Below are 27,511 nucleotides of genomic sequence, written 5' to 3' on the forward strand. Positions count from 1 at the left end.
ATACCGTACAGCAGCAGCACTGAACAGACATGGCGTTCCTGCATGCACAGTGCTGTAGGCATGCGTACACACACACACACACATCACACACACACACACACACATCACACACCCACACACATCACACACACACACACACACATCACACACCCATACACACACATCATGCACATATACACACACACCCATACACACACATCACACACACGCATACACACACATAACACACATCACACACGCATACACACACCCATACACACACATCAGACACATCACACACACACACACATCACACACCCATACACACACACACACACACACACACACACACACACATCACACACACACATCACACACACATCAGACACATGGCACAATGCACGCTCCTCTGCTTTTCTCCTCTCACTGTGAGTGTTTGTGAGTTTGACTGTGCGTCAGCACCGTACCCGTCATTTTGCCGTCACCCGCCATCCCTCGTCAACTCCGTGCCAGTTTTCACATCGGCGCATCAGAAAGTTAACAGGGTAGATGAAAACAGGAGGCTTTCCACAGATGGGGCACATCATTTCTCTGCTTCTTCCTTCCCTTTCTCTTCCTCCCCACCACTTCCTCTCCCCCCCTCCACCAATTCCTCCCCCCCCTCCACTTCCTCTCCCCCTCTCCATGCCCTGTTCCCCTCCCCCCAGACCTGACGGAGATCCAGGTGGCGCTGGCTGATGTGAACGGCGGGTACGAGCGGTTGGGCGCGGAGCTGCGCGAGAGGCAGGGGCGCCAGGCCTCGTCCCTGGAGCTGCGCCAGCGCGCCAGGCGGGACGCCGAGGCGCTCACCCGCTGGCTGGGCGACCGCGAGCACACCCTGGCGCTCGGGCAGACCGCCTCCCCCTCCAAACCCGAAGCGGTGCGCGCCCAGGCTCAGCAAAACAAGGTTAGGGAGGTCTCAGAGCCCTTTTGGAAAGCTAAATGAAATTTATGTAAATGACCATGTTTTGTCCTTTACTGAACCAAGCTTGAAGAGAGGGATTGCATTACATTACACTATTTATTTTCTTGGCAGGAAGACATGAATGATGTCTTTAATATTTTATAACATATTAATCATTTATACTGATGGTTATTCACTGAAGCAGTTCAGCTTAAGTATTTGATTTCAGGGGTACAATAACAGTGTCCCTCTCAGGATTTGAACTAGCAACCTCCCGATCTCTTGTTAACTATGATGCCATCTTGCTGCCATTCATTCACATTTAAGTATTGGCCCGCACCCGATAATGAACAAGGTGAAACTGTAAGGCAGTGGAGCAGAGTTGTCCTCCCCTGTGTCCTTTTGGGGAGGGTTAACCCCTCCCAGTTTAAACACAAACCTTCCATTGGGTCACTTTCTGCTATGACTCTCAACCATGACTGTCTGTCCCTATGTGTGTGCCGTAGGCCCTGCTGTCAGAGCTGGCAGAGCATTCTGGGAAGGTGGAGGAACTGAAGAGCTCTCTACAGCAGCTAATCGCAGAGAACCCAGACTCCCCTGAAACAGAGACGTGGAAAGAGCAGCTCAGAGACATTGGTCAGTGCTACAGAGGGGCGGGACTAGTGCCTAAGAGAGGGAGGGGTCAGTGCTACAGAGGGGCGGGGCCAGTGCCTGAGAGAGGTGGGGTCAGTGCTACAGAGGGGCGGGGCCAGTGCCAGAGAGAAGTGGGGTCAGTGCCACAGAGGGGTGGGGCCAGTGCCAGAGAGAGGTGGGGTCAGTGCTACAGAGGGGTGGAGTCAGTGCTACAGCGGGGTGGGGTCAGTACTTGTCAGCAGCAGGGCAGAACAAATAGCTTTCATGAAAAGGAAAGTCGTGTGGTTTGAGTGTTAGGATTAGGCATTAATATTTATCATTTATGGCCGGGAATATTGCAGTAGTGCTAAAATTAGATCTATATTTAAAGAGTATCTACATAATCCCCAGAACCCCACATGTTATAATCACAGTGCATATCCAGTTAGGCAGTTAGTAGGAATCAGAATCTGATACTCTGCTAATGCGCAAGAAATTAATTACCTTTTAAAGTAGATTGTCGGAGATGCTTGCAAGGATATTTTAAATTCAAAAAGATTATTTCTATTGTTTTTTTAAAAGCTTAATTCTTCCTGCTATATCTATTATTAAGGTAATTATTCATAGCCGCACTGAGCCATTTATCATCCCCTGCAGTTCCAGGTTGCCATGGTTTCCTGAGCCCCCGAACTTTGTTTTGTTGTCATGGTTTCTAAGCTGCACTAAGCTGTAGCTTTACTCTTATTCACCCCTGCCCCCCATTTTGTATCTTTCAGACTCAAGATGGGAGAAAGCCAATCAAATGGCAGCTCAAAGACAGGCAGAATTGGAGACTTGTGCTGACAGGCTGGGAAGTTTTGCAGCAGCAGCCAGTCAGCTGGGGCCCTGGCTTCGAGAGAAGGAGCTGATGATGAGTGTGCTTGGGCCCCTGAGCATCGACCCCAACATGCTGAACACCCAAAAACAGCAAGTACAGGTACAAACATATGCCCAGACATCCACCCACTCACAGCGAGCACAGATACAAACATACACCTAGACATCCACCCACTCACAGCACGTACAGGTACAAACATACACCCAGACATCCACACACACACAGCAAGTACAGGTACAAACATACACCCAGACATCCACCCACTCACAGCACGTACAGGAACAAACATACACCGAGACATCCACACACACACAGGAAGTACAGGTACAAACATACACCCAGACATCCACACACACACAGCAAGTACAGGGACAAACATACGCCCAGACATCCACCCACTCACAGCACGTACAGGAACAAACATACACCCAGACATCCACCCACACACAGCAAGTACAGGTACAAACATACGCCCAGACATCCACCCACTCACAGCAAGCACAGATACAAACATACACCCAGACATCCACCCACACACAGCGAGCACAGATACAAACATACACCCAGACATCCACCCACTCACAGCAAGTACAGGTACAAACATACACCCAGACATCCACACACACACAGCAAGTACAGGTACAAACATACACCCAGAGACATCCACACACACACAGCAAGTACAGGTACAAACATACACCCAGACATCCACACACACACAGCAAGTACAGGTACAAACATACACCCAGACATCCACCCACTCACAGCACGTACAGGAACAAACATACACCCAGACATCCACCCACACACAGCGAGCACAGATACAAACATACACCCAGACATCCACCCACACACAGCGAGCACAGATACAAACATACACCCAGACATCCACCCACTCACAGCAAGTACAGGTACAAACATACACCCAGACATCCACACACACACAGCAAGTACAGGTACAAACATACACCCAGACATCCACCCACACACAGCGAGCACAGATACAAACATACACCCAGACATCCACACACACACAGCAAGTACAGGTACAAACATACACCCAGACATCCACACACACACAGCAAATACAGGTACAAACATACACCCAGACATCCACCCACACACAGCACGTACAGGTACAAACATACGCCCAGACATCCACCCACTCACAGCACATACAGGAACAAACATACACCCAGACATCCACCCACACACAGCGAGCACAGATACAAACATACACCCAGACATCCACCCACTCACAGGCAGTAGAGGCACATAGACTCCAGCCTGCTGCAGATGCAGGAGGCGCAGGTACACACCACGGTTACACGCTGAGCTCATAGTGTGTCCGTCTCTCTCTCCGTCCCAGTTCATGCTGCGCGAGTTTGAGACCAGGAGGCCTCAGTTTGAGCAGCTGACCCAGGCCGCAGAGGGCATCCTCTCCCCCGGCGGGGAGGCGCAGGACCAGGAGGAGGTGCGGGCGGAGCTGGGGGCCGTCTCCGGGCAGTGGGGCGAGCTGACGCGGCGGCTGTCGCAGCGCTCGGAGCAGATCGAGCGGGCGCAGGGGACGAGCGAGCGCTACCAGGCGCTGCTGCGGGAGCTGGCCCTCAGCGTGGGCGCGCTGGGCGAGCGGCTGGACGCGCAGGCCTCGCTCAGCGCCCAGCCCGAGGCCCTGCGGCGCCGCCTGCAGGAGACCGGCGAGATCCGCGCCGAGCTGGAGCAGCGGCGCGGCGAGCTGGGCCGGGCCGAGCAGCTGTGCGGCGAGCTGAGCGCCATCGTGGCCGAGCCCTACCTCAGAGACGAGCTGCGCAAGAGGCTGGAGGGCGTGAGCGCCCCCCTGAGGAGCCTGGAGGAGAGAGCAGGTGAGTGTGAGAGAGAGAGAGAGTGTGTGTGTGTGTGTGTGTGTGAGAGAGAGAGTGTGTGTGTGTGTGTGAGAGAGAGAGTGTGTGTGTGTGTGAGAGAGAGAGAGAGTGTGTGTGTGTGTGTGTGTGTGAGAGAGTGTGTGTGTGTGTGTGAGAGAGAGAGTGTGTGTGTGTGTGAGAGAGAGTGTGTGTGTGTGTGAGAGAGAGTGTGTGTGTGTGTGAGAGAGAGAGAGAGTGTGTGTGTGTGTGTGTGTGTGTGAGAGAGAGTGTGTGTGTGTGTGTGAGAGAGAGAGTGTGTGTGTGTGTGTGAGAGAGAGAGTGTGTGTGTGTGAGAGAGAGTAAGTGCGTATCTGTGAGAGTGTGTGAGTGTGTGTGTATGTGTGAGGGAGTGTGTGTGTGTGTGTGAGTGAGAGTGTGAGTGAGAGTAAGTGTGTATCTGTGAGTGTGTGTGTATGTGTGAGGGAGTGTGTGTGTGTGTGTGTGTGAGTGAGTGTGTGTCTGTGAGAGTGCGTGTGATTGTGTGTACATGTGTATGTACATTTTATTTTCTAGGCACTGTACATACTTTATGTGCAGATAAAGGGGTGTTGGTGTATAGATGGCTGGTAGTGTGTTATTGGTTATCTGTACTAGGTGGGTAAGCATGCTGCCTCTCTCTCTGTGTCCTCTACAGAGGACAGCATGTCCCAGCTGCAGGCTGCACTGTCCAGCACGCAGCAATTCCAGCAGATGTTTGAGGAGCTGCGGGGCTGGCTGGACGAGCAGGGCGGTCTGCAGCGGGCCGGGGGTGCGGGCGACGCCCTGCCCTGCGAGCCGGGGGCCCTGCGGACCCTGCTGGAGCGGCAGGAGGAGCTCCAGCGCGGGGCGGCCCAGCAGCGCGGCTCCTACGACCTGCTCCAGGCCGAGGGCGTGTCCCTGCTGGCCTCGCTGCCCGCCGGGGGCGAGGAGAGGGCCGCCCTGCAGTCGCGGCTCGCTGCGCTGCGCCAGGACTGGGAGGCGCTCAACCACAGCGCCGCCGAGCGCCACGGCCGCCTGCGGGAGGCGCTGTCGCGCGCCGAGCTGTACCAGCAGCACCGCGCCGAGCTGGCCCCCTGGGTGGAGGCCTGCGAGGGGCAGGAGGGCGAGGTCCAGCCCTCCCTGGAGCCCGCCGCCCTGGAGGAGGCCCTGCAGAAGACCCGGCAGCTGGGCCTGGACCTGGAGCGCCGCCGCCCCCTGGTGGAGGCCCTGAACGCGGCGGCCGACGCGCTGCTGGAGCAGTGCCGGGCGGGCGAGGAGGAGGTGCGGGACGAGAAGGCGGGGCTGAACCGGCGCGTGGACAGCCTGTCGGAGCGGCTGCAGGCGCGCGCCGCCCAGCTGGAGGAGCTGGCGGGGAGGCTGCGCGAGTTCCAGGAGGGCCGGCAGTCGGTGGAGCGGAGGCTGGAGTCGGCCCGCCACCAGATCGAGGTGCAGGAGGCGCTGGGCCCGCAGGCCTGCAGCAACAAGAGCCTGGAGCGCCTGCGCGGCCAGCAGGAGGCGCTGCTCTCCCTGCAGCCGCAGGTGGCCTACCTGCGCGGCCTGGCCGGCGGACTGGTGCAGGACGCCCCGGGGGGCGCCGCGGGGGACCAGGGGGGCCAGCGACTGGAGCAGCAGGCCCGGGACATGGAGAGAGAGTTTGGAGACGTCAGCGAGAAGGTGAGAGCTGGCTGCGGGCCGCGAGCGATCAGCGGAGTGTGGCGTGTGCACAAAGCCGCCGTTTATTACCGCCGCCGTTGGGCGGGTCTTTCTGTGTGTCTGTGTGTGTGTGTGTGTGTGTCTGTGTCTGTGTGTGTCTGTGTCTGTGTGTGTCTGTGTGTCTGTGTGTGTCTGTGTGTGTGTGTGTGTGTCTGTGTCTGTGTGTGTCTGTGTGTGTCTGTGTGTGTCTGTGTGTGTCTGTGTGTGTCTGTGTGTGTCTGTGTGTCTGTGTGTGTCTGTGTGTGACTGTGTGTCTGTGTGTATATTTGTGTGTCTGCTTCATGCTGAGAGACTCTTTGTCTAGTTAATTATAGTGCCTTTTAGTTTACGGACATTTCAGTTTGCGAACACGGGCCCCTAAGTACCACATGTAATACTTTTGCTTGAGAGCAATTTAAAGTGCTTAAAATCTGTTAAAAAACGTCAAATTATGTTATGATTTTGTTTTCTCAGCTTACAGTGAGAATGTACAGTAAAAACCTTTGGTAATTATAGACCAAAAGTTAGCTGTAAAAGTTTGTTTATTGAGCGGGATGGTGAACATGCCCCTCAGAGTCCAGGAGGTGGCAGTGCTGATCCTCCAGGGCAGGAGCAGCGGAGCGTCACTCCTGTGTGGCCGTGTGTGACACTGCTCCTGAGCGGCTGGGTTAGGAGGTTCTCACCTCAGGCTCCCGCCCCACAGCCAAGACATGACTCAGCGCGATCTGCGCTACCTCATTAGCCGAATATGAGCGGCGCTCCGCAGCTGTGGGAGGCTTGCACAATCGCTAATTCCAAAAGGGAGGAAAACGGGGGGAGGAAAATGAGAAGAGTTTAAGATCGGTGAGATGTTTTTGGGAGGGTGCACGAGGTCGCGCGGGCAGCTGAGCTGAATTAACGGTCCTCTCCTCTCTCCGCCCTCTCCGCCCCGCCCAGATCGAGCAGTGCTGCTCCTCCCTGGAGTCCCGCCTGCAGGGGGTGGGCGAGGTGCAGGCGCGGGTGCGCGACGTCTTCTCCCGCCTGGCGGACCTGGACGACGAGCTGGACGCGCTGAGCCCGGTGGGGCGGGACGCCGACTCGCTGGCCTCGCAGGCGGAGGCGGTGCGCGGCTTCCTGGGCCAGCTGGCGGCGCTGCGCGCGGAGCTGGAGGCCCACGGCGGCGACTGCACCGCCATGCTGCGGCGCGAGGGCAGCTCCCCGGACCTGCTGGCCCTGCGGCGGGAGGCCGAGGCGCTGAGCCGGCAGGCCGGGAAGCTGGCCGAGAGGGGCCAGGCCCGCCTGGCGCAGATCCAGGCCGCCGCCGAGCGCGTGCGCGAGTTCTACGCCCGCGTGGCCGAGCTGCAGGGGCTGCTGGGCCGGGCCGAGGACGGCCTCAACGCGCAGGGCGCCGTCGGCACCGAGGTGGAGGTCATCAAGCAGCAGCTCCGGGAGTTCAAGGTAGGCGGAGCTTATCGCTTTTGCTGCCATGGTTACACGTGTCCGCGACTTTGTGGTGTGTTGGGAGAGTGTGTGACCTGCACTGGTTATGTGCGGCCCCTTTGTTGAAGGGCAAGGTGATGAGTATAAGCAGCTCTGCAGTGGCCCTTTGGTGGAACAGCGCCCTCTGCTGTTCGCTGCGTTCTGACTGCAGGAGAGCGCTTTCCTGCCCTGCAGTGGCCCTCTCTCCATCCCGCGTCAGCCTCTCTGACTGCAGCGGGGAGGGTTTCGACTCTGGTCACGGGTCTTGCGCAGCTTCTCCACCGGCTCGCCTTCTGGACGTGTCTGTGTTTCACGGAGCTCGCCTGCGGCCGGGTCTGTGTTTCACGGGCTCTGCCTATGCGGACGGGTCTGTGTTTCACGGGCTCTGCCTATGCGGACCGGTCTGTGTTTCACGGGCTCTGCCTATGCGGACCGGTCTGTGTTTCACGGGCTCTGCCTGTGCGGACGGGTCTGTGTTTCACGGGCTCTGCCTGTGCGGACGGGTCTGTGTTTCACGGGCTCTGCCTGTGCGGACGGCGTTCGTGTTCTCCCTGCCGATCGATGCTGACCTTCCTCAGGCTCTCCGCGGCGTTCGCGGAGTCTCTGTGGGAAGAGGCCTTCATGTCTGACTGTCTTACTCAGCCCTCCTGAGACGACCGGGGTGGAACAGAGGGGGGGTGCCGGGGGCTCATGAGTGGTAGATGAGAGAAGAGTAAGTGGTGAGAGAAAAGAGAGGAATGGCAGTGAGGGTCAGGGGGAGGGGGAGATGAGAGCGGAGGGGAGGGTAATAGGAAGTGGAGCGGTGGGGTTGGGAGGGGCTAGAAGACGGAGAAGGCCGGAGGAGGGACAGTTTTGCTGGCTACAGAGTTTGGTGCTGAGTCACCCGTCCTTGAAGAAATTTTGTGCTGTTTCCATGGTGAGCCACGTACGCCCCCCTCCCCCCTCGCGCTGTTTCTGCCGCAGGGCCCGATCCTCATTAGGATTTGTCACTACGGCAACATAAACGGAGCTAAATTTACCGACTGGATCTCCAGGCCGGGGCCGTTCAGCAGGAGTGGGCCCCCCGCCTGACGGGGGCCGCTGGCCCTGCCCGTTCCCACGGCGACGCGCTTAACTGCACTGCGGCACAGTGATCACCTCAGAGCTCCTCCTCTGCTCTCCGGCCACATCCATCACGGCCGGGGGCAGGCGGGGGGGTCACACAGATCACCGGGGACGGCCGCCGGACTGCAGGACACTTCATCAGGAGAGGCGCTGTCTGCTGGCCATGAGTCAGCCTCGCCGGGGGGGAAGCGTTCTCCGCTTAAATAATTGACTCAGTTATCGGTCAGGGCGACGCAGAGCAGATTCATTGGTGAGCGTTTGGAGTCTGGTTTGATGTCTGCTCGGCTGCGGTGGCGTAAAGAGGGAAAAGCAGCGCGGTCATGCGTTACTTATTTTATTCTTGGTCAACCTTTATTTAACCGTGAGGGTCAAATGAGAACTAATCTTTTACAGGCAACTCGGGGGAAAGGAGGGGGGGTCGTGCTTATCCACTCCCAGGGGGAGGAGTGTGTGGTCAAGACGATGTCAAACCTGGAATCTGGCCAAGACGGAACACTGTGGACAGCATTGCTACTCTTCAGTCATTTTTATGGAACCTTTAATTACCACAGTGAATCAGGATCTTAGTTTAACCTATGATCTTGAAGAAAGCACATCCTACAGTGCAGTGTCCCCATTGAATGTATTTTGTCCAGTGGGAAGAGTGCCCCTCTGCTAGTGCAGCCAGCCCACTTTTATAGGGAGACTTCCTGGGATATCTGAGATTCATTCAGTGCTAAACCCTAATTTGCAGCATGACATGGTAGCAGGCCAAGATAAAGCAGATATCTGTACTTCGGTCTCTCTTCCACTCTGTCCGTTTCTCTCTGGTTCCCTGCACTCCTCCCTGTCCCCTCGGGTTCTGCTTCTGTAGCTTTAGCCTACAGCCCGTCTCCCACACCGATTTATAGGGCCTATTAATAACCAGACAGCTACTGCACACACAGGCCCTTTTCTCTTTTTACGCTTTCCATTTCTGTCCTCTTCGTCTTCCCTCCTTTACTATCGAGACTAGTCTGGATGAACCTGCTGTCAAAGAAAGCGTGTTTGTGTGTGAGAAAGGACAGACACAGAGAGGGAGAGAGAGGGAGAGAGGGAGAGGGAGACAGAAAGAGCAGTGTAGAGGAAGGCAGATGTCTGTCGAGAGTGTAATGGAATGTGAATAAGCAGTGGCTGCTGGCTCGGCGGACTGACCTGGGATCAGTGCTGAGGGTGGCTCAGCTCGGCGCCCAGCAAAGCGCAGCCAGTATGTAGAGCGTGGAGAGGCGAGGCTGGAGAGACCGGCGTGTATTTTTAGCAAAGCGATGGAATTGGGTCTGGTCTGGGACAGAGGGAGGGAGAGACTTCCCCAGGATCCCCTTTCCCCTACAGCAGCCCTACACTCTATTCCTCCCTCCCTCCCTCCCTCCATCCCCCCCTCTATCCCCCTCTTCCTTTCTTGTCTGTAAGGCAACACATTTGGGTAATCGTAAACCCAACATGTCTGGCTGCTATGAAAACCAGCCCCCTTACCCCCAGCCCCTGTTTGAAAGACGCTCGGTTCACACCGATGATGTCATGGCTGAGTTGAGGGAGAAGGAGCAGAGATCGGCGTGTGTATTTTCTGTGTGTGCGGGGTTGGGGTAGGGCAGGGGGGCAGAGTGTTTGCGCGTGCGCGTGTGTGTGTGTGTGTGTGTGTGTGTGTGTGGGAGGGGGGTGTCAGATTAGTGATTCTCATTGCTTTAGTTGTGAACACTGGTCTCATTGAGGCGCGGGGGGTGGGATGGTGGGGGAAGCGGTGAGAGAGGCTCGCTCATATTCTCCTGAGCGCTGGCCGTCATTCCTTTTCCTCTGTCTCTCATTTCACAAGCATCCTGAGGGACCACTGTCTGCAACTGAGTGTGTGTGTGTGTGTGTGGAGACAGAGGGTGGGTGTGTGTAGTGTGTGTTGAAGCAATGTGCTCACAGCCTGTGTGAAAGGATGTTTCTAATTCCAGTCTGTTGGAGCGTCCGGAATCCCAGCTGTCCCCAACGCCCCCCAACCCACACACACACACACACACACACACGCACATACTTACGCACACGCACACACACACGCACACGCACACGCACACACACGCACACACAGGCACGCATGCACACACAGGGCGTGACTCCCCCAAATTCTCTGCCAGTCCCTGGTGTGCTCCCTCGTTCCCCTGCCCCAGAACAGCTGATTGGGGGTAGCCGGGAGCAGGGGGCCTAATCTGCCCTCTCCAACTGGGAATTCCAGTGCAGGGCCGGGATGCAGGAATAGCACCTAAATCACACCCCCCCGTCTCCACTGTCCTCACCCCTACTTCCTGCATCGCCCCCCCCCGTCTCTCATAACAAGGCTCGCCAGTTTCTACTCCCTACTCTCATAACAAGGGCTGTCTTTTTCGGCACCCCCACCTTTGGGGACCCCAGCCTGCCCTGTGACACGGTCTGACCCCCAGTACCCTCAGGCCTTCAGGAATGGCATCTGTGGGCATATTGTCATGGGCTCATGTGCTTATAAATTTGTGCTAAATTGCAATAGCCTAACAATTTCAAAAACCAGAACTACACAGGAGAGGGTGCTTAAAATCTTAAATTAAACTTTTTTGGTTTTCTAATTGAACAGGTTTACCCGCTAGAAGTCTGTAGTTAACTCAAGTCTGGCGTTGAGTATGTTACAGAGAAGTAAACAGTTGTCCACTGCAGGAGTTGACGTGTAGCTAAGGCAACGCAGCCCTCAGCATTTTAGGTCACGGTGTGTTTGCAATGTCGGTGTATCATAAAAGCAACCCAAGATAAGCCAGCAGGCTTTGTTTTGCAGAACCCATCATCATGCATCATGTTTCCTGAAGCACAATGGATGAGCAGTACCCTGCTATACTTGAACCACATGTAGGAGAGCTTGAACCACAAATTCTGTAGCCATTCATTTGGCACACCTTCTAACCACTGACAGTCTCTCTCTCTCTCTCTCACTCACTCACTCTCTCTCTCTCTCTCTCTCTCTCTCTCACACACACACACACACACACGCTGTCATCCTCTTTCCCTCAGTCTGCTTCTTCTCACACAGGACCTGAGGCTTGAGGCTTGTCAGGTTTTGTTTATTTATTTATTTTCCGTAAGGGGTTGATTTGATTCAGGACAACATGATTAGTGGTAATTTCATGAGTAGAGTGACCTTTGCTGTACTCCGCTGGTTCTCTCGTGTGTGTGTGTGTGTGTGTGTGTGTGTGGGGTGAAGGTATCATGTGTGAGTAGTGATTTATATGTTATGACTGTGTACGTGTTCGTGTATTGTCTGTGTGCGGTGTTGATATTATATCTGAGCAGCAGTGTGTATATTATGTCTCTTTGTGACTGGTGTGTATATTATGTGTGTGCGTGAGTGAGCGTGTGTGTGTGTTGAGTCTCCGTTCCACTTGCCACTCTTGGCTCGCTTGTTTTTTCAGCTGCTCTGAATTACCTCAGCATTCCACTGCACACTTCGCCCACCCCCCACGCCCCCCCCTCCTCTGCTCCCATGTTTCTCTCTCCTCCTCTGTTTAGCTGACCAGTAATAACAAGTAAAACCTCTTAATTTAAAAGATAACATATATATAAATAAGTGTGTTAAGATCCATCATTTTGATAAATAAAGTCTGGGTGTGCAGGGTGCTCTTTCTGTAATGTGGTGCAGTGCATTGTGGGAACTGTGGTGATAACTCTCGTTCTGCCTCTCTCTGTTTGAAAGGGCATTTTTGGGAAGGGTGGCAATGAGCTGGAGCTGCAGACACACGCCTAATCTCAGTAGACAGAAAGGGTCAGAAATGTGAAAATAAAAGTAAAAACACCGCACAGTTTGACCCATTTTGTCGTGGCAGTTTCTGTGTCGCTCACATGGATCTGTGTATGTGTGGATAATTCTGGCCCATACTTGCCACTGCCTGATTGTGCATGCAGTTTATTGCTATAATGAATGACCTACATATGGCTTGAACAAATCACATGTCAATAAGGCATGGGGCTAGACTTCACTTTGTTTTACTGGTTTACTTCGTTGTGCAAACAGGGCGGTGTTCCTCTTTTTTTTTTTCTGTTGGTATTTGTGTTGGAACCAGGTGGAACAAAGCTGGCGGGTAAAATACGGTTAATGATAAAACGGTGAGAGGGAGAGAGAGAAAAAGAGGGAGGGAGAGATATATAGAGGGGCGGAGAGGGGGGAGCTAGGAGCATGCTGATGGCCAAGGAAGATGGCGGATCAGCGTGAGGATAAATCAGGGGAAAATACAGATGTGATAGCGACGGGGCAGGAGGAGGTTACTAAATAACAGGCAGGAGAAAAAGGGGGGTGGGACTGAGAGACAGAGGAGGGCGGGAGAGGAGTCGATGGAAGTTTGGTTCCAACAGGTGTTCTGCGCTCAAACAGAGGAGCGGTGTGGAATGCACGGTGTCAGCTCTCCTGTGTCCCGCTGCAGGACAGCAAACAGTGCCAAGCGTAGCGGAGATAACACGGCCAGGCTGTCAGAGCGCCAGCCTTCCCCACCGAAATACTGTGTGCGTCTGGCTGTTTGTGGGATTTTGTCTTTTGGGGGGGGGGGGTGGGGGGGGGCTAGTAATCTGTTTTCCAACCCCGCCTTTCTGTCTGAGTCGCTGCTGTGACTTTGTAACCAGCCGTGACTGTCCAGACCGGTGATGTGAATGAACAGGGCGGTGGGGGGGGGGGGGGAGTACAGCACACAGAGCAAAAATATTGCTGTTAACGTTAAGTGAACGCATGTGATTTTTCCAGGAGGTGCATGTGATTTTTCTTTGGCTGTACACCTCCCCCCACCAGTCCACTGATTCCCATTTTTCTTCGCCTCCCTAACCCACCCTCATTATCTCTCGCAGTTTTGTGTTTTTAGTTGGAATGCAGTGTGTGTGTGTGTGTGTGTGTGAAAGAGAGTGTGTGTGTGTGTGCTCCCTGCTGTATGCAGAGGGAAAGAGAGAGTGACTGAGGGGAAAAGAATTGACAAACCCCTTTTGTTTCTTTAAAGAAGTTTGTCTTGAAAGTGGCCATGACAGCTGCAACACAACTGACAGGGAGGGAGAGAGGGAGAGGGACAGCAAGAAGGGGAGGGAGGGAGGGAGGGAGGGAGAGTTAAAAAGAAAGGCAGAATATTTAGCTCGTTTGACATGCAGGCCACGGCAGTGTGGCAGCTCACAGCAACAGTTAGGAGAGAGAGAGAGAGAGAGAGAGAGAGGGAGGGAGAGGCAGAGACTCCCTCCCCCCAGCTCAGTGGAGAATGTGTGTCTGGGACGGATGGAAAGAGACGAAGCGAGCAGGCGGGCGTTCGTTAGTCAACTTCGACCGCTCTCTGCCAGACTTTCTCAAACACATGAAGGGAGAGCGTCTGAAAAAGGCACCGGGGGCGGAAGAAAAGGAGGCGAAGCAACAGAACCTGTGAAGGAACACGTCAGCCGGAGGCGCTCCAAGCAGAGGAGTTTGAGGAGAGCGAGACGGACGGCAGGAGCAAGCTCACGCACCCTTCCGCGGGCCGAAAGAATCTGAGGTCGCTCGGTCTCCTGGCTGGATTACGTCAGTCTTGTATTTATTCTTTTTTTTTTTTTTTTTTTTTTTACTCAGTCATCCTGACGACCCCTCGCCCCCGCCCTCCCCCCCAGCCCCCCCGCTCAGGAGCACGGAGGGCTGGCTGGGTTCGGTTACACAGCAGCAGAAGCCTGGAATGCTGAAGAAGACTGCAAATCTCACTCACGTTGCTCTCTCTTTGTCTCATGCTGCACATGTTGTTTTAAAAAAAAAAGAAAAAGCCCATCCCAGCCTGGAGGAGCACAGTGGCAGAAGAAAGAGAGGAAGTGAGAGAGAGAGTGCGAAAGAGCGACGGAGAGAGAATTTGCCTGCAGTGTGTTCGGGGGTTGGATTTATTTGGAAAAGTCCGTTATTGATAAGCTTTGTTTTTTTGGCTGGCTCTTCTGCCTATCTACAGCTCTCCCCCTCTGTCTCTCTCTCTTTCTCTCTCTCTGCTCTGCCTATCTACAGCTCTCCCCCTCTTTCTCTCTCTCTGCTCTGTCTCTCTCTCTCTCTCTCTCTCTCTCTTGCTTCTTCTCCCGCTCTCTGTCAGCCTGGCTGCCCAGTGTTTTGCTGCCCTTTCGAGGGGGAGGTGTTTGGCCCAAGAGAGGCAGGTCCGGGTTGTGAAGAAGAGGGAAATGTTAAAATCTCACTCGCAGTTGGAGTGTCAGCTCTCTTCCTGGAACGGCGTTTGGTGACGTGAGCCTCGGTCCCCTGTGGTTGTTACTCCTGAATAGGACCGGCATTACCTCACCCCAGAAGAGATCTTTTGTGATGTGGACCTGACTATGACTTTGGCTGCAGGACCAGCGCAGTTTTTCATTTTTCTCCCTCTCTATTTCTAAAGACGATTTGTGGAGTGCTTAGTTGGGGATTATCTTCCTCCTGTGAACGTTATCCAGTTATTTTTATTTTTTTTATTTTTAACGAGCAAAATCCACTTCACTCATCCGCACTCGTCGTTCTCGCTGGCTGCACCTCTCCTCCTCTCTCCCTCTCTGTGCTGCTCGTTCGTCCAGCCCTCTCGCATGTTTTTTTTTTTTTTTTTGGGAAAGGAAACCGGCATGATTGGAGAACTTCCTGTGTTTTAATACCCGAGCAGGAAGCAGAACAAACGGAGCTGGATTCAAACAAAAACAGAAGGGGAGAGAGAAAGAGAGCGAGGGCGAGCGAGGAAGGGGGGCAGTGCGCGAGCGAGAGAGGAAAAGTGGGAGATTTTTTTAGCAGCTGCAAACCATTTCAGCTCTTTAGTAGCTTGAGAACAGAGGCGCAGAGCGAGGGAGACGGCGAGAGAAAGAGAAGCTGTGAAAGAGAAGAGCCAAGAGGAGAGCGCTGAAGTAGTGTGGAGCTTTGTTGTGCCCTCGTGTGAGGAGGACGGGGGAGAGGGAGAGGGAGAGGGAGAGGGAGCGACAGAGAGAGAGAGCGTGTTCGGGGACCGTCTGGGTGCCGAGCGACCGCGGGGCAGCATTCGGGCTGAGGCTCTGAGGCTCTGTCTGGGTCTCGGCCCCCCATCCCACTCCCCGCTCTGCCTGGCTGGACGCCCCTCTAGCTCTGCTGCAATGTAAACCCCTTTACCCCTGCTCTCGTCTCCTCTCCCGGACACCGCTGCTTTGTGGACACTTTGGACTGTTTCTTTTCCCCCGGAGGAGCATGGGATGAGGAAGGGGTGAAGGGAAGGAGGAACAAAAAGCTGGCCGTCCTGCTCCAGAGGAAAAGGATCTACATTTCTTTGAGTGCCTTTTTTGTTTTTAATCGCACAATTTAAAGAAAAATTCTGATTGGGGATCAGATTTCGCTTTTGGGACTCCCCCTGCAGCTCGAGGCAGAGTGCCGAAGGAGCGGAGAGGACGATCATGAGGATGATGAAGAGCCGTTGCAGACACAGGGGAGGACTCTGCTTAGAAACAGCCCCCACGCGTGCTGTGCAATGGGAGTGAAAGAGAGAAAGAGAGCCAGAAGGAGAAGAGCGGCCGCAGAGGGGATGCTGTCTGGACCAATGAGGGCAGTGAGTGGAACGCAGTGCTCTGTCAGAGACTGATATCAATGCTGTAGTTGCTCCTGTTTATTTGAAAGACTCCTGACGCGTAGTTCTTTTAAACCACTGTTTTCTTCCGAAGAAAACTGGCAATATCTTTATTATTTTCGCATTGGTTTTCTACATATATTGCATCAGCTTGCATTTTTTGATGTCAGCAGAAACAATGGCAAACGAGAGTTAAGAAAAAGAAGAAATTGAAGAAGAGGGAGAAAGCGTGCTATACCCCTGAACTATACATTCTCCAGCCCCCCACCTCAACCTCTTTTAGGCTTTTTTTCATAAAACTGAAGACTGGTGTTCGCACCTTAAAAGGAGACTAGCACTGCTTTGGCTGCCTTTCCCTCAGACAGTTGAAGTTGCTCAACCCCTTTGTGCTTCTCCTGTTGTGGGAGAGTGAGGGACAGAGGCACGGAAGGAAGTGTTCTGGCAGCGAGGGAGAGTTAGGGAAATGGAGTCGGGGGGTGTGGAGGTCTCCTGGAGCTCGTTTTGTAGACAGAATGAAAGTGGGGTTTTGCCGACACCCTCACCTCTTCCTGCACATCTTGGTGAACTACTCGACCGTTCCTTTCCCCCCTCCTTTCTGATTAATTGTCGCAACAGACTCTATGTCACTCCCTAGCCTCTGAGAAAAGAAAAATGACACAAATTGAATAATGTGACTGCAATTGTCAATCTCTGGTTTACATTTATGCTTCCTGTGGATTTTTATAAAACAATTTTGTTCTTGATCACGTACATTTGACTTGTTTCATTTGGGAGATCTCAGGACTGAGCTTGCAGTGATCTGAAGCTGCCGGTCTGACCTACAGATTTGGACCAGCCGTGGCCACAGGCCCTCGTCTTACTGAGGGACACTTCAGCTCTCTTTTTGGTTTGGGTGGGGGTGGGTGGCAATGGGGAAGCCCCTGAGCCGCCCGGACTGCCTGCGGCAGAACCCCCGGTGCCTGGGCAAGGGCGAGGATGAGGAGGGGTACATTGAAGACTGCTACGTCCCGCAGCGCTCTATTTACGACACCATGCGCATCAACGAGCAGATCGACCAGGGCTCCAAGCTCAGCCAGCCGTCTCGCAGCACGCTGGGGTCCGGGGGAGGAGAAGGCAGCACCCTCTCCAGCAACGGCACCCTCGGGGCAGATGTTGGGGGCGTGTTCGTGGCCCGTCCTGGCGATGGTATTCGGAAGCTGGACGAAAGGGTGATCTTCGACGCCCTGAAACTCACTGGCGAGCCCCAGAGCAAGCTTCCCGCAGCGGTGGTGGGCGCTACCTCAGCCATTATGCCCTCCTCTTCTGCCTCTGGGGGAGCTGCTGCTGTGACCAAGAGGCGCCACCAGGGCGGCGACAGGAAGGACAACCCCAACCGGCGCTCCTGGAAGGCCTTCATGCCCCCCACCTACCCTGAGTTTGCTGAGCGCCTGGAGCTGTCTCCTGGAGACTCTGCAGAGAAGCGACTGTCGGGGGCGGGGATCCCTGTCTCTCCTCTCCAACCTCTGCCCTCTCTCCTGCCCCCACCACCTCCCTCCTCCACCCCTCCTCTTCCTCCATCCTACTCTGCATCACCTGTCTCTTCAGGGGGTGCCCGTACTCCCCCCGTCTCCTCCTCCCCATCCCAAATACTCACCCCCCTCCCTCCTTCCCAGCATCACCCCCTCAGACAAAAGCAGCTCCCCCCACCTCACCCCCTGCTCCTGAAACAGCACAAGCAGACATCCGCTCTTCCCTCCCCATCCAAAGAACAACCTCCCCACCTGAAGCCTGCCCTCACCCTGGTCCAGCAAGGGTCAACAGCCCCCTCAGCACAGTCGGGATGTCTCGAGAGAAGCAGAGAGAAGGACCGATGAGAAGAGGGGGCTTGCAGTTCCCCCCACTATTGATATCAAATATCCACCTCCAGAGCATTCCAAAGACTGTGAAATCACAGCAACCGAGGGTGCAGATGCTCAGGAGAATGAACCCCACTCTATGGAGCAGGATCAAGACACCACCCCTCTTTTACCCTCATTAGTGTCCCCCAAACCTGTGTTCTGTCCCCCAACCAAGGCCCGTACCTGGCCTCGCAGCATGAGAGGGGGCAGAAGGTCATTGAGCCTGGGGGGCGGCATGCTCCCCAACCTCCCTGCCCTGCCCCCTTTGCCCCCCCTACTTGGAGAGGACAGCGACTTGGATGAGGAGTCACTGTACCTGCTGGACCCCCCCTCACCTTTCCTGCAGGACAGGGATGGGCTGGGGTATGGGGGGCTGCCTCTGTCCCCCTGCCTGAGCCAGGAGGGGGGCACGGAAGGGCTGCTGGGCTGGTCGGCGCCCTCGGGTGGGCTGAGGGAGCGCACTGCCTCCGAACTTCGATTCGAGGAGGATGAGAGGAGGATCCTACAGGAGCTAGAGGATAATGAGATAGTAGAGGAGGGCAGCACAGAACAGCAGGAGAGGGAGCAGCTGGAGGAGAGGACTTGGGAGGCGGTGCTGAAGCTGGAGAGCAGGGAGAAGGCAGAAGAGCCCCATCCGCCCCCTGGCTCCTCAGGGCACTGGCCCCTACTCACCCCCCCGTCCGGATTTGGGGGCTCTGAACCCACTAGTGTCTCCCCCTGCCCCAGCTCAGGACTCAGCTCAGATGATCTCTTCCTGGAGTTGGAGAGACAGTGCCTGGAAGAGGAGGATGGGGAGGTCCCACCGAATCTACAGCCTAAAACATTCACTGACCCAGCTGTGTGTCCCGAGCCCAGCCATGTCCCAACAAGTCTGAAAGACGAGGGCATGGAGGTCCTTGTTGACCTGAAACCTGTGGAACCCCTTGATTCTGCTCAACACCCTGACCTGGACTCAACCAAACCTAGTCTAGATCATCTGGATCAGGATCAATCACAGGCCTGCTTGGAACAGTCTGACTTGGAACAGACTCAGACTTGTTCAGAAGAGCCTGGCTCAGGACAGACCCTTCCCCTTTTGGGGCAGCCTACCCCTGATGATACTGAGCCCTGCATTGAACCCATTCCTGAGACAGAGGAGGGAAGGACGCAGGAAGAGGAGGAGGATGCAGAGGAAGAGGACCAGAGCTCTCACACGGCTGAGATGGAGGGCACAGGGGGACTAGTCTCTGAGTGGGCCAGAGAGTCGGACTCCAGCGGGATCCACATGTCCAACCCGGACCCTGCCGGGCCATCTGACACTGGCTCTGACTGCGAGCGACCCGAGACAGACTCGGATCTGGGTAGCGGGGTGTCCTCGGACGGAGATAGCAGAGAGGAAGAGAAAGTGGGGGAAAAGCACCAGGACGACCAGAAGGTACCCTCACCACTCTCACCACCCACCCCAGAAAACCCCTACTCCAATGGACAGAAGGAAGACTGTGTGGATCCCAGCTGGGAGAACAGGACCCATGGGGTGCACCTCTGCTCAGGACTAGAGGACACCTCTGCGGAGAGCGTGCTAGAAACAGAGGAGAGCAACCCAACCCTGGAGGAATTAGCCTCAGAGGATCTAAGTGAAACAATGGGGGAGATTACCTCTGACCTCCATGGGATTCCACAAATAGCAGGGGCAAGTGACAGTGACACTTTCACAGGGATGGCCCCAGCTCCAGAAGGGGATGTCGGAGATGTATCATTTCCGGAACAGAGGATCACCAGCACCCCAAAAGCAGATTCTCCACACCCACCAATAGATACCTCACCCCCAGATGCTAACTCCACACCCCCTTCCTCCAACCCCCTGCCCCCCTCCAAGCAGGAGGCACAGGGGTCAGGGCTGGTCAGCAGGGACACCGATGCCTTTGTTGCAACTGACAGTTTTGTGTATCTGGCTGTATCAGCGCCGACTCTGTTCCCCCAGGACTGCCCCCCCTCCCCAATGGAGGAGTCTGCACCCCCCAGCCCGCTCCCTAAACCTGAGCCTGAGGAGGGTGCCTTCCTCTCATCTGACAGTTTTGTGTACTTGGCAGCGCCAGAGCGCCTCCCGGTGGCCAGAGAAACGTGCTCCACCTGCGGGGATTCGGACTCCGAGGGCAGCCGCTCAGGGGTGGACTTTGTGCTTGGCTCCACCACTGGAGACAGCGAGTGGGACTCGGATGGGTCGGGACTGGAGACGGCCCGGCCTGCTGGGGACCAGTGGGAGCTACTGGAGCCCGGCTTCCTCCAGGGGCTGTTTGAGGAAGTCCCAGCTGAGCCCGAAATCCTGGGGGCTGGGACACCTGAACACACAGGGGTGGTTTCCGTGCAGGAGGGGGCGGAGCAGGGAGCGGTGTCCGAGCCCTGCCCCGATAACCAAAACGAAGCCGAGGTACAGTCCATGCATCTGTCTGTGCTTTTCTCGGGTGGTCAGTTAGACCGAGATCGGTCAGTGGTTCATTCTCAGGGTGAGAGTAACTGGCCTAGCGCAGGTCAGCCAGGCTCATCTTACGGTGCGTGAACCTGACCTACTTATCCAGCCCCTCTGTCCTTTAGGTTCCTGAGACCCCTCCCTATCTGTCTCAGTGTTTCCGTCTCTCCCATCTCTCGTTCTCTGAGAGGCTGCGGTGTCCCTGTGGCTTTCTGCGTCTTCCAGTTAATTTGTTCAGTCTAAATTGGATTGGGATCTGTGTGTGTGTAGGGTGCGGTTGCAATTAGTCAGTTATGTCAGCTCAAGACAAAATTATGCCAATAGTCTGCATAAGAGGGTCACAAGGCCTCACTTGATCTGTGTGTGTGTGTGTGTGTGTGTGTGTGATGTGTGTGGTGTGTGTGTGTGTATGAGTGTGCCTGCCAGTATGTTTTATGCCTGCAGATGTGGTTGTACTCTATATATTTGAGGGGTCTGTCCTGTCTTGCTTTATTGGCTGTTACCCGTGACGTGTGTTTGGAATTACGTGTGTCCCTGTGCAAGCACACGCTCAGGTTTGTGCTTGCTCACCATGTTGCCGACGGAGACCTGTGTCTGTAACTGTAACTGAGGGTAATTACGTTACCATCTCCATCAGGGGCTCTGCTCGAACCGCTCTGGCCATCCCTGTGTCGTTTATCAGCCTGGGCCGAATGGACCGGTCCGTTTCCGTGCGGTCGCGTCCACTCTGGGCCCTAAATGCAATCAGATGCTCTGTCCTGTCAGATTGGATTAGTGTGGGGAGGGCTATAATTGCAGAGAGGCCGGCCGGGCTGGATCAGTGTCCTGTCATCCTGAGGATGTTGCTGATAAAAAAAAATCCTTGTCGGTCAGCACTACCCAAAAATACCAGTCCCATACCCCGCCCCTTCACTCTCTTCCTGTCCTGTGGTGCTGCTGGCCACTCTTGAGATAAGGAAGTGAGAAATAAACACAGGGTTCTCTGGGTGGACTGATGTTGCCAGTTACACAAACAGGGGGAGCTTGAAGTTGTTAGGAGTATAAATAGAAGATAAGAATGTGCAAAACCTATCGCTGCGGTGGGGAAAGACTTGATCCGGGGCCAACCTCCCCTCATCAGTGTCCCTTACCCCTCCTGCCCGAACAGAAAGGGCATGGAGAGGGGAACTGTTTGGAGAAGCTTAATCCTATTGGTCAATAGTCTCCCTATTTAGACCTGCCTGGTGAACCTAGGATGCTAGCCTTTCCTGAGAATGTCCTCTTAAGGCTGAAAAGGAAGAACAGAGGAATGTAGGGTTTTACACCTGGTGCCCCTTAAGATAAGGGGGGTTGGAGAAGTAAATCCAATAAAGTACCAATACAAGCGGGCAGGTGCAGACAGGCCTCTTATCTGTTAACGGTGTTTATCATCCTGTAGGGAGGGACAATAAGGAACAGAGTGGGATGGACAGATTGACAGACGGGTGGGGGGAGAGAGGGATGCTGTGACGCACAGACAGACACACAGACGGACGAGAGGGTGTGGGACATACTCTGCCTTTTGAGATCCTGTGGAGCAGACTTGTGAAATGAAAGGGGGGGGGGGGGTAGTTCCGGTGTGTTTCTGATTGTCACGATAAAATGTTAGAACAGGATGCATCTGTGACAGGAGCGAGGGGCGGAGAGAGAGAGGGCAAGCGAGGGAGGGAGATGACTCAAAATAAACTAAATGGAAAACCATGTTTTTATCAAGGTTTACCTTCAAAACAGACTGCCACGCTGTAGTCAAGGTCCCACATCAGTCTGAGAGAGGGAGTGTGAGTAAGGGGAATAGAGAGAATGGAGGGAATGGGGGAGGAAGGGAGGAATGAGGAAGTCCCCCTGGAGTGTTGTTGGCCGTAGTCTCATGGATTTGAAGATTTGAAAGAAATGTTTAATGTTTAGTATATATTATCAGTCTGTTTGTGTGTGTGTGTGTGCGTGCGTGTGTATGTTTTTTTTGTTCTTTGTCTCTCTCTGAAGGCCAATGTTACTTTCTCCTTTCATTTATCACCTCCCTCGTCCTCTGTTTCTCTGTCATCTGTTCTCCAGACTCTCTTCTTTCTCTCCTTCATTTTTTTTTGCATTATACAATACATGAACATGTGACCTGCAGTATTATATGAAGCAACTGTGTGTACACTAGTGTGTTTGGGATGTGACCACTGTAGGTGGATAAGATTAGGTGAATCATGCAGCATTACATTCGCTCGATATTATCTGTTTTCCATAATTAAGTTCTTGATTGTGCATGAGTGACGGTATGGAAGGCTGCCACACAAAACTATTTGTCTTTCCCCAGTATCCTATTAACCAGTCTCTATCTCTCTCTCCCTCCCTCCCTCTCACTCACACACACACGCCCGCACACACACACACACACGCATACATGCACTCACACACACACACACACACACACACACAAGCATGCACGCATGTATGCACAGCAGGTCTTTTGAGATGTATGATATGTGTGTCTTTAGTCTGCTAGTTCCTGAGCAGAACTCTTGGTCAATAAAATACTTGATAGGAGAAAGAGAGATTGGAGATGGTGTGGAAATAGAATGAGACAGACAGAATGTAAGAGCGAGAGAGAAAATGTGGGTGAGAGAGGCAGATAGGCAGGGCCAAGCTGTGAGAAAGCTGTTCTGTATGACTGCTTGAGCTGGGAGATGTAGAGATACTGCATACGCTCCATTGGCTGTGCCAATAAAGCTTTTTTGCATCAAACCCAAATGTAGATTAGAGGGAGAGCAGTGGTTTGAACTGGGGATGAGAGGGAGGGGGTATGCAGCTGTAGGAGGGGTTACAGAGAGAGAGGGAAATGGGGCATAGGAGAGAGGGAGAGAGCGATAAGCTGAGTGCTACTGCATGCGTTCGCCTGGTCGTGTTGCCGGCGTGGTTCAGAGAGGTGGAGAAGAATGAGAAACATTCCAGATATTTTCCAGAGCTCTGGACTCAACTGCTTTTAGCAGGCTATGGATGTGATAGGGGAGAGAGAGAGAGAGAGAGAGAGAGAGCTACAGACTGGGAGGGTTGGATGAAAGGAAGATTCTGCGATTGATGAGATGAGAGAGTGGGGTGAATAGAAACGAGGGACACAAATGAATGAAAGGGAAGCACAAATGTGGTGGTGGAACAGGGGGAGAAATCAGAAAACTAAGGCAAGCAGGCCAGTACTGTTCAGTACTGAGGCAATGATTGGAAAGGCTAAATGAAAGCAAAATGGACGAAGTTCGTGTGACAGAATTGTATGCCAAGTACATACAAACATATAAACACACAAATACATAACCATAAATACCCACCACCACCCCCCCCCCCTCCACACACACACACACACTCACACACAGAGGACAGGGCGGAGCAGGTCATGACTGGGGCTCATTGTTGTTGAGGCCAACTGACTTCCTGTTTGAGACAGGAGAGACACCCATCCCCATAACACAGCTGTGGCTGAAACGCACACACACTAACACACAATCGTGCACACATACACAAACACTCTGCTCTGCCATAAGCACACACACACACACATACACACACACACACACACGTACACAAACACTCTCTCATAAGCGTGCACGCATGCACACAGACACTAACGTATGCAAACACGGTCACTAGCACACACATGCAAACACTGCAAAACAGTGATTACTCATAGCATGACCCCTTGACCCTCTTCTGTTTGTTTTTCGTTTATTTAAAAAACTTTTTTCCCTTTTTTGCCAAACCCTCCCACTTTCTCCTTGTGTAAAATTGTATCATCAGTAAACTTAAGGTCAGGTTCCCAGTTTTCTCCCAAGATGAACAGATAGCGATAAGCTGAACAGAGTCGGCACCAACATGAAGTACCATTCAGATTTAATGGCGGTACGTTTTTGGCCTTCTGCTTTCCTCTGTGCGTTCAGTGGCCTGAAGGCGAATCATTTGTGCATTAAATATAAATGTTACTTTATGTTGGTGCTCTTTTCCTTTCTCCTGCTCAGTTTGCTTTTTAGCGTGGATTCAGAACCCCTGAATAAGAGTTTAGGGGAGTGAAGCATGGTGTTTATATTTCCAGTCAGCAGTAAACACAGTCTAAGCCGTCCAAACAGACTGCGGATTTCGGGTCCCTCTGCAGGCGACGAATGAACACTGAGCTTCATGTTTTGGACTCTGAAGCTCTCCTCCCTTCCTCTCGTTACGCCATCATCAACAGTGCCTCCGTTTCCTTTCTTCCCCCATCCTTCCTCCATAGCGCTCCATCCATCACTCTTTCTTCCTGTGCGTTTTCTCCTTCCCCCGGGCTCTGAGCGGCCGTGTCCCCCCGCCCGCGCCGCAGCGCGGTGAGGGAGGTTTGGCGACTCTGTGGCCGGGAAGCGCTGAGGTCGCTGGCGAGTCACGGGGTCCGTCGGCAGTGCTGGGGCTGTTAGGAGCAGCTGTGCTGTGTGGCCCAGTGTGGATTATCTGCCTCAGTCCCACTGGGTCTGAATATGGGATTCAGGCTGTCCTGCAGTAGATGGCAGAAACAAACTGTGACATTTCCTGCTGCCAGTGCTACGGTGATGTGCACACTGTCTTTTCTCTGATTTACTCTATGCTCTTTAACTCCTTTCCCTCACTCCTCTCTCGAACCGTGCCCCTCTTTTGTTCTCTCCTTGCCCTTTCACTCCCTCCCATTTTCCTCTCCGTCCCTTCTCTCATCTGTCCTATTCTTCCTTTCCGTTTCTTTCATCTCCCTCTCTTTTTTTACTGTCCGTAGCTGGTTTGTAATTGAACTGTGAATAATTTTGGGTTTGTTTTTGATGTGTTGACAGCCTAAATGTATGATCCAATATGACATTAGATCATGGAAAATAACACTCTGTCTCTCTTTCTCTCTCTCTCTCTCCTCTCTCTCTCTTTGTCTCTCTCCCTCTCTCTCTCTCTCTCTCCCCCCACTCTGCCAGGGTCTGGAGCGGGAGCAGGTGGACTGTATACAGCCCAAGCTCCAGCAGGTTAATGCTGTGGGTCAGGGTTTGATACAGAGTGCAGCCAAACACACGGACACACAGGCACTTGAACATGACCTGGAAACCACCAACCTGCGCTGGAACTCCCTCAACAAAAGGGTGTGTGTGTGTGTCTGTGTGTGTGTGTGTGAGAGAGAGAGAGAGAGGGAGAGAGAGAGACTTTGACTCTGTATCCTTGTCCTTCTCTCACTTATTAACTGTCCTTTGTGTGCACAGGTGGCAGAGCGCATTGCACAGCTACAGGAAGCCCTATTGCATTGTGGGAAGTTCCAGGATGCGCTGGAGCCCTTGTTGAGCTGGCTGAGTGACACAGAAGAGCTGATAGCCAATCAGAAGCCTCCGTCAGCTGAATACAGAGTGGTCAAGGCTCAGATACAGGAGCAAAAGGTGAGGGGTGTTAAGATGGCTGAAGGGAAAGACTGTGTGGGTGTATAGGGACCAGTTCCAGCCAGTACTGTGTAGTTCAGGACTGATGACCAGATGACCCCTCTCTGAGGAGTTTCAGGGTGTCATGGTGACTCCTCTCTAAAGCGTTTCGGGGGGTAATGGTGACCCCTCTCTGAGGCGTTTCGGGGGGTAATGGTGTCCTCTCCCCCCAGTTGCTCCAGCGGCTGCTGGATGACCGGCGCGGGACGGTGCAGATGATTCGGGGGGAGGGCGAGCGCATCGCCACCGCCGCTGAGCCGCAGGACAGAGACAAGATCCGCAGGCAGCTGGAGAGCCTGGGGGAGAGATGGACTGAGCTGCTGGATAAAGCCAGCGCAAGGTAGGCACACACGCACACACACACTGGAGCTCACACACACACACACTGGAGCTCACACACACACACAAACACACACACACACACACACACACTGGAGCTCTCACACACACACACACACACACACACACACACTGGAGCTCACACACGCACACACACACTGGAGCTCACACACACACACACACACACTGGAGCTCATACACACACACACTGGAGCTCGCACACACAGACGCACACACACACACACACACTGGAGCTTGCACACACACACACTGGAGCTCACACACACACACACACACACACTCTGCTCTATGAGACAGGAGTCACACACACACACTGGAGCACACACACACACACTCTGCTGTATGAAACAGGAGTCACACACACACACACACGCACTGTTCTATAAGTCAGGAACACACACTCACAGTGTAACTGTGCCCCACAGGCAGAGCCAGCTGGAGGAGCTGCAGGTCCTGGCTCTCCAGTTCCACGAGGCCGTGGAGCCTCTGGGGGAGTGGCTGAGCGCCACAGAGAGACGCCTCAGCTCTGCGGAGCCCATGGGCACCCAGACCGCCAAGATCACCCAGCAGATCGCCCGCCACAAGGTACTGTGTGTCTGGAGTGTAATGACCCACAGGGTACTGTGTGACTGGAGTATAATGACCCACAAGGTACTGTGTGACTGGAGTATAATGACCCACAAGGTACTGTGTGACTGGAGTATAATGACCCACAAGGTACTGTGTGACTGGAGTGTAATGACCCACAGGGTACTGTGCGACTGGAGTGTAATGACCCACAGGGTACTGTGTGACTGGAGTCTAATGACCCACAAGGTACTGTGTGACTGGAGTATAATGACCCACAAGGTACTGTGTGACTGGAGTATAATGACCCACAAGGTACTGTGTGACTGGAGTATAACGACCCACTAGGTACTGTGTGACTGGAGTCTAATGACCCACTAGGTACTGTGTGACTGGAGTATAATGACCCACAAGGTACTGTGTGACTGGAGTCTAATGACCCACTAGGTACTGTGTGACTGGAGTATAATGACCCACAAGGTACTGTGTGTCTGGAGTATAATGACCCACAAGGTACTGTGTGTCTGGAGTATAATGACTCACAAGATACTGTGTGTCTGGAGTATAATGACCTACTAGGTACTGTGTGACTGGAGTGTAATGACCCACAAGGTACTTCGTTAGTAATTGTCATTACTAATAAGTATTAAAAGTCTATTTTCACACATAAAGGCAAAATCACACAAAAATAATGTAATGTGCTGTCTAATGAAACTGTGAAAAATGATTCTGAGGAACAGCAC

At 53.7% G+C, this 27,511-nt stretch overlaps 2 protein-coding genes across 7 annotated transcripts in view; both read left to right on the top strand.

The window, feature by feature from the left end:
- macf1a (microtubule actin crosslinking factor 1a) overlaps nucleotides 1-27,511 on the top strand; it is a 94,562-nt gene that overhangs the window by 35,863 nt on the left and 31,188 nt on the right. For all 6 annotated transcript variants that reach the window (XM_064347257.1, XM_064347262.1, XM_064347259.1 and 3 more), the window contains 10 exons: nucleotides 687-925; nucleotides 1,429-1,558; nucleotides 2,311-2,510; nucleotides 3,781-4,273; nucleotides 4,947-5,944; nucleotides 6,899-7,399; nucleotides 25,353-25,514; nucleotides 25,632-25,802; nucleotides 26,015-26,181; nucleotides 26,627-26,786. In XM_064347257.1, coding sequence (XP_064203327.1) covers nucleotides 687-925; nucleotides 1,429-1,558; nucleotides 2,311-2,510; nucleotides 3,781-4,273; nucleotides 4,947-5,944; nucleotides 6,899-7,399; nucleotides 25,353-25,514; nucleotides 25,632-25,802; nucleotides 26,015-26,181; nucleotides 26,627-26,786 — 3,221 coding nt within the window. The remainder of the gene's footprint in view (nucleotides 1-686; nucleotides 926-1,428; nucleotides 1,559-2,310; nucleotides 2,511-3,780; nucleotides 4,274-4,946; nucleotides 5,945-6,898; nucleotides 7,400-25,352; nucleotides 25,515-25,631; nucleotides 25,803-26,014; nucleotides 26,182-26,626; nucleotides 26,787-27,511) is intronic.
- On the top strand, nucleotides 13,621-18,294 carry LOC135261218 (microtubule-actin cross-linking factor 1, isoforms 6/7-like). Its single transcript, XM_064347294.1, has 2 exons — nucleotides 13,621-14,484; nucleotides 14,526-18,294. Exon 2 carries the CDS (start codon nucleotides 16,986-16,988, stop codon nucleotides 17,928-17,930), a length of 945 nt encoding a protein of 314 aa, XP_064203364.1. The 5' UTR covers nucleotides 13,621-14,484; nucleotides 14,526-16,985; the 3' UTR covers nucleotides 17,931-18,294.

Source organism: Anguilla rostrata, chromosome 8, assembly GCF_018555375.3.
Source record: "Anguilla rostrata isolate EN2019 chromosome 8, ASM1855537v3, whole genome shotgun sequence".
Classification (NCBI taxonomy): domain Eukaryota; kingdom Metazoa; phylum Chordata; class Actinopteri; order Anguilliformes; family Anguillidae; genus Anguilla; species Anguilla rostrata.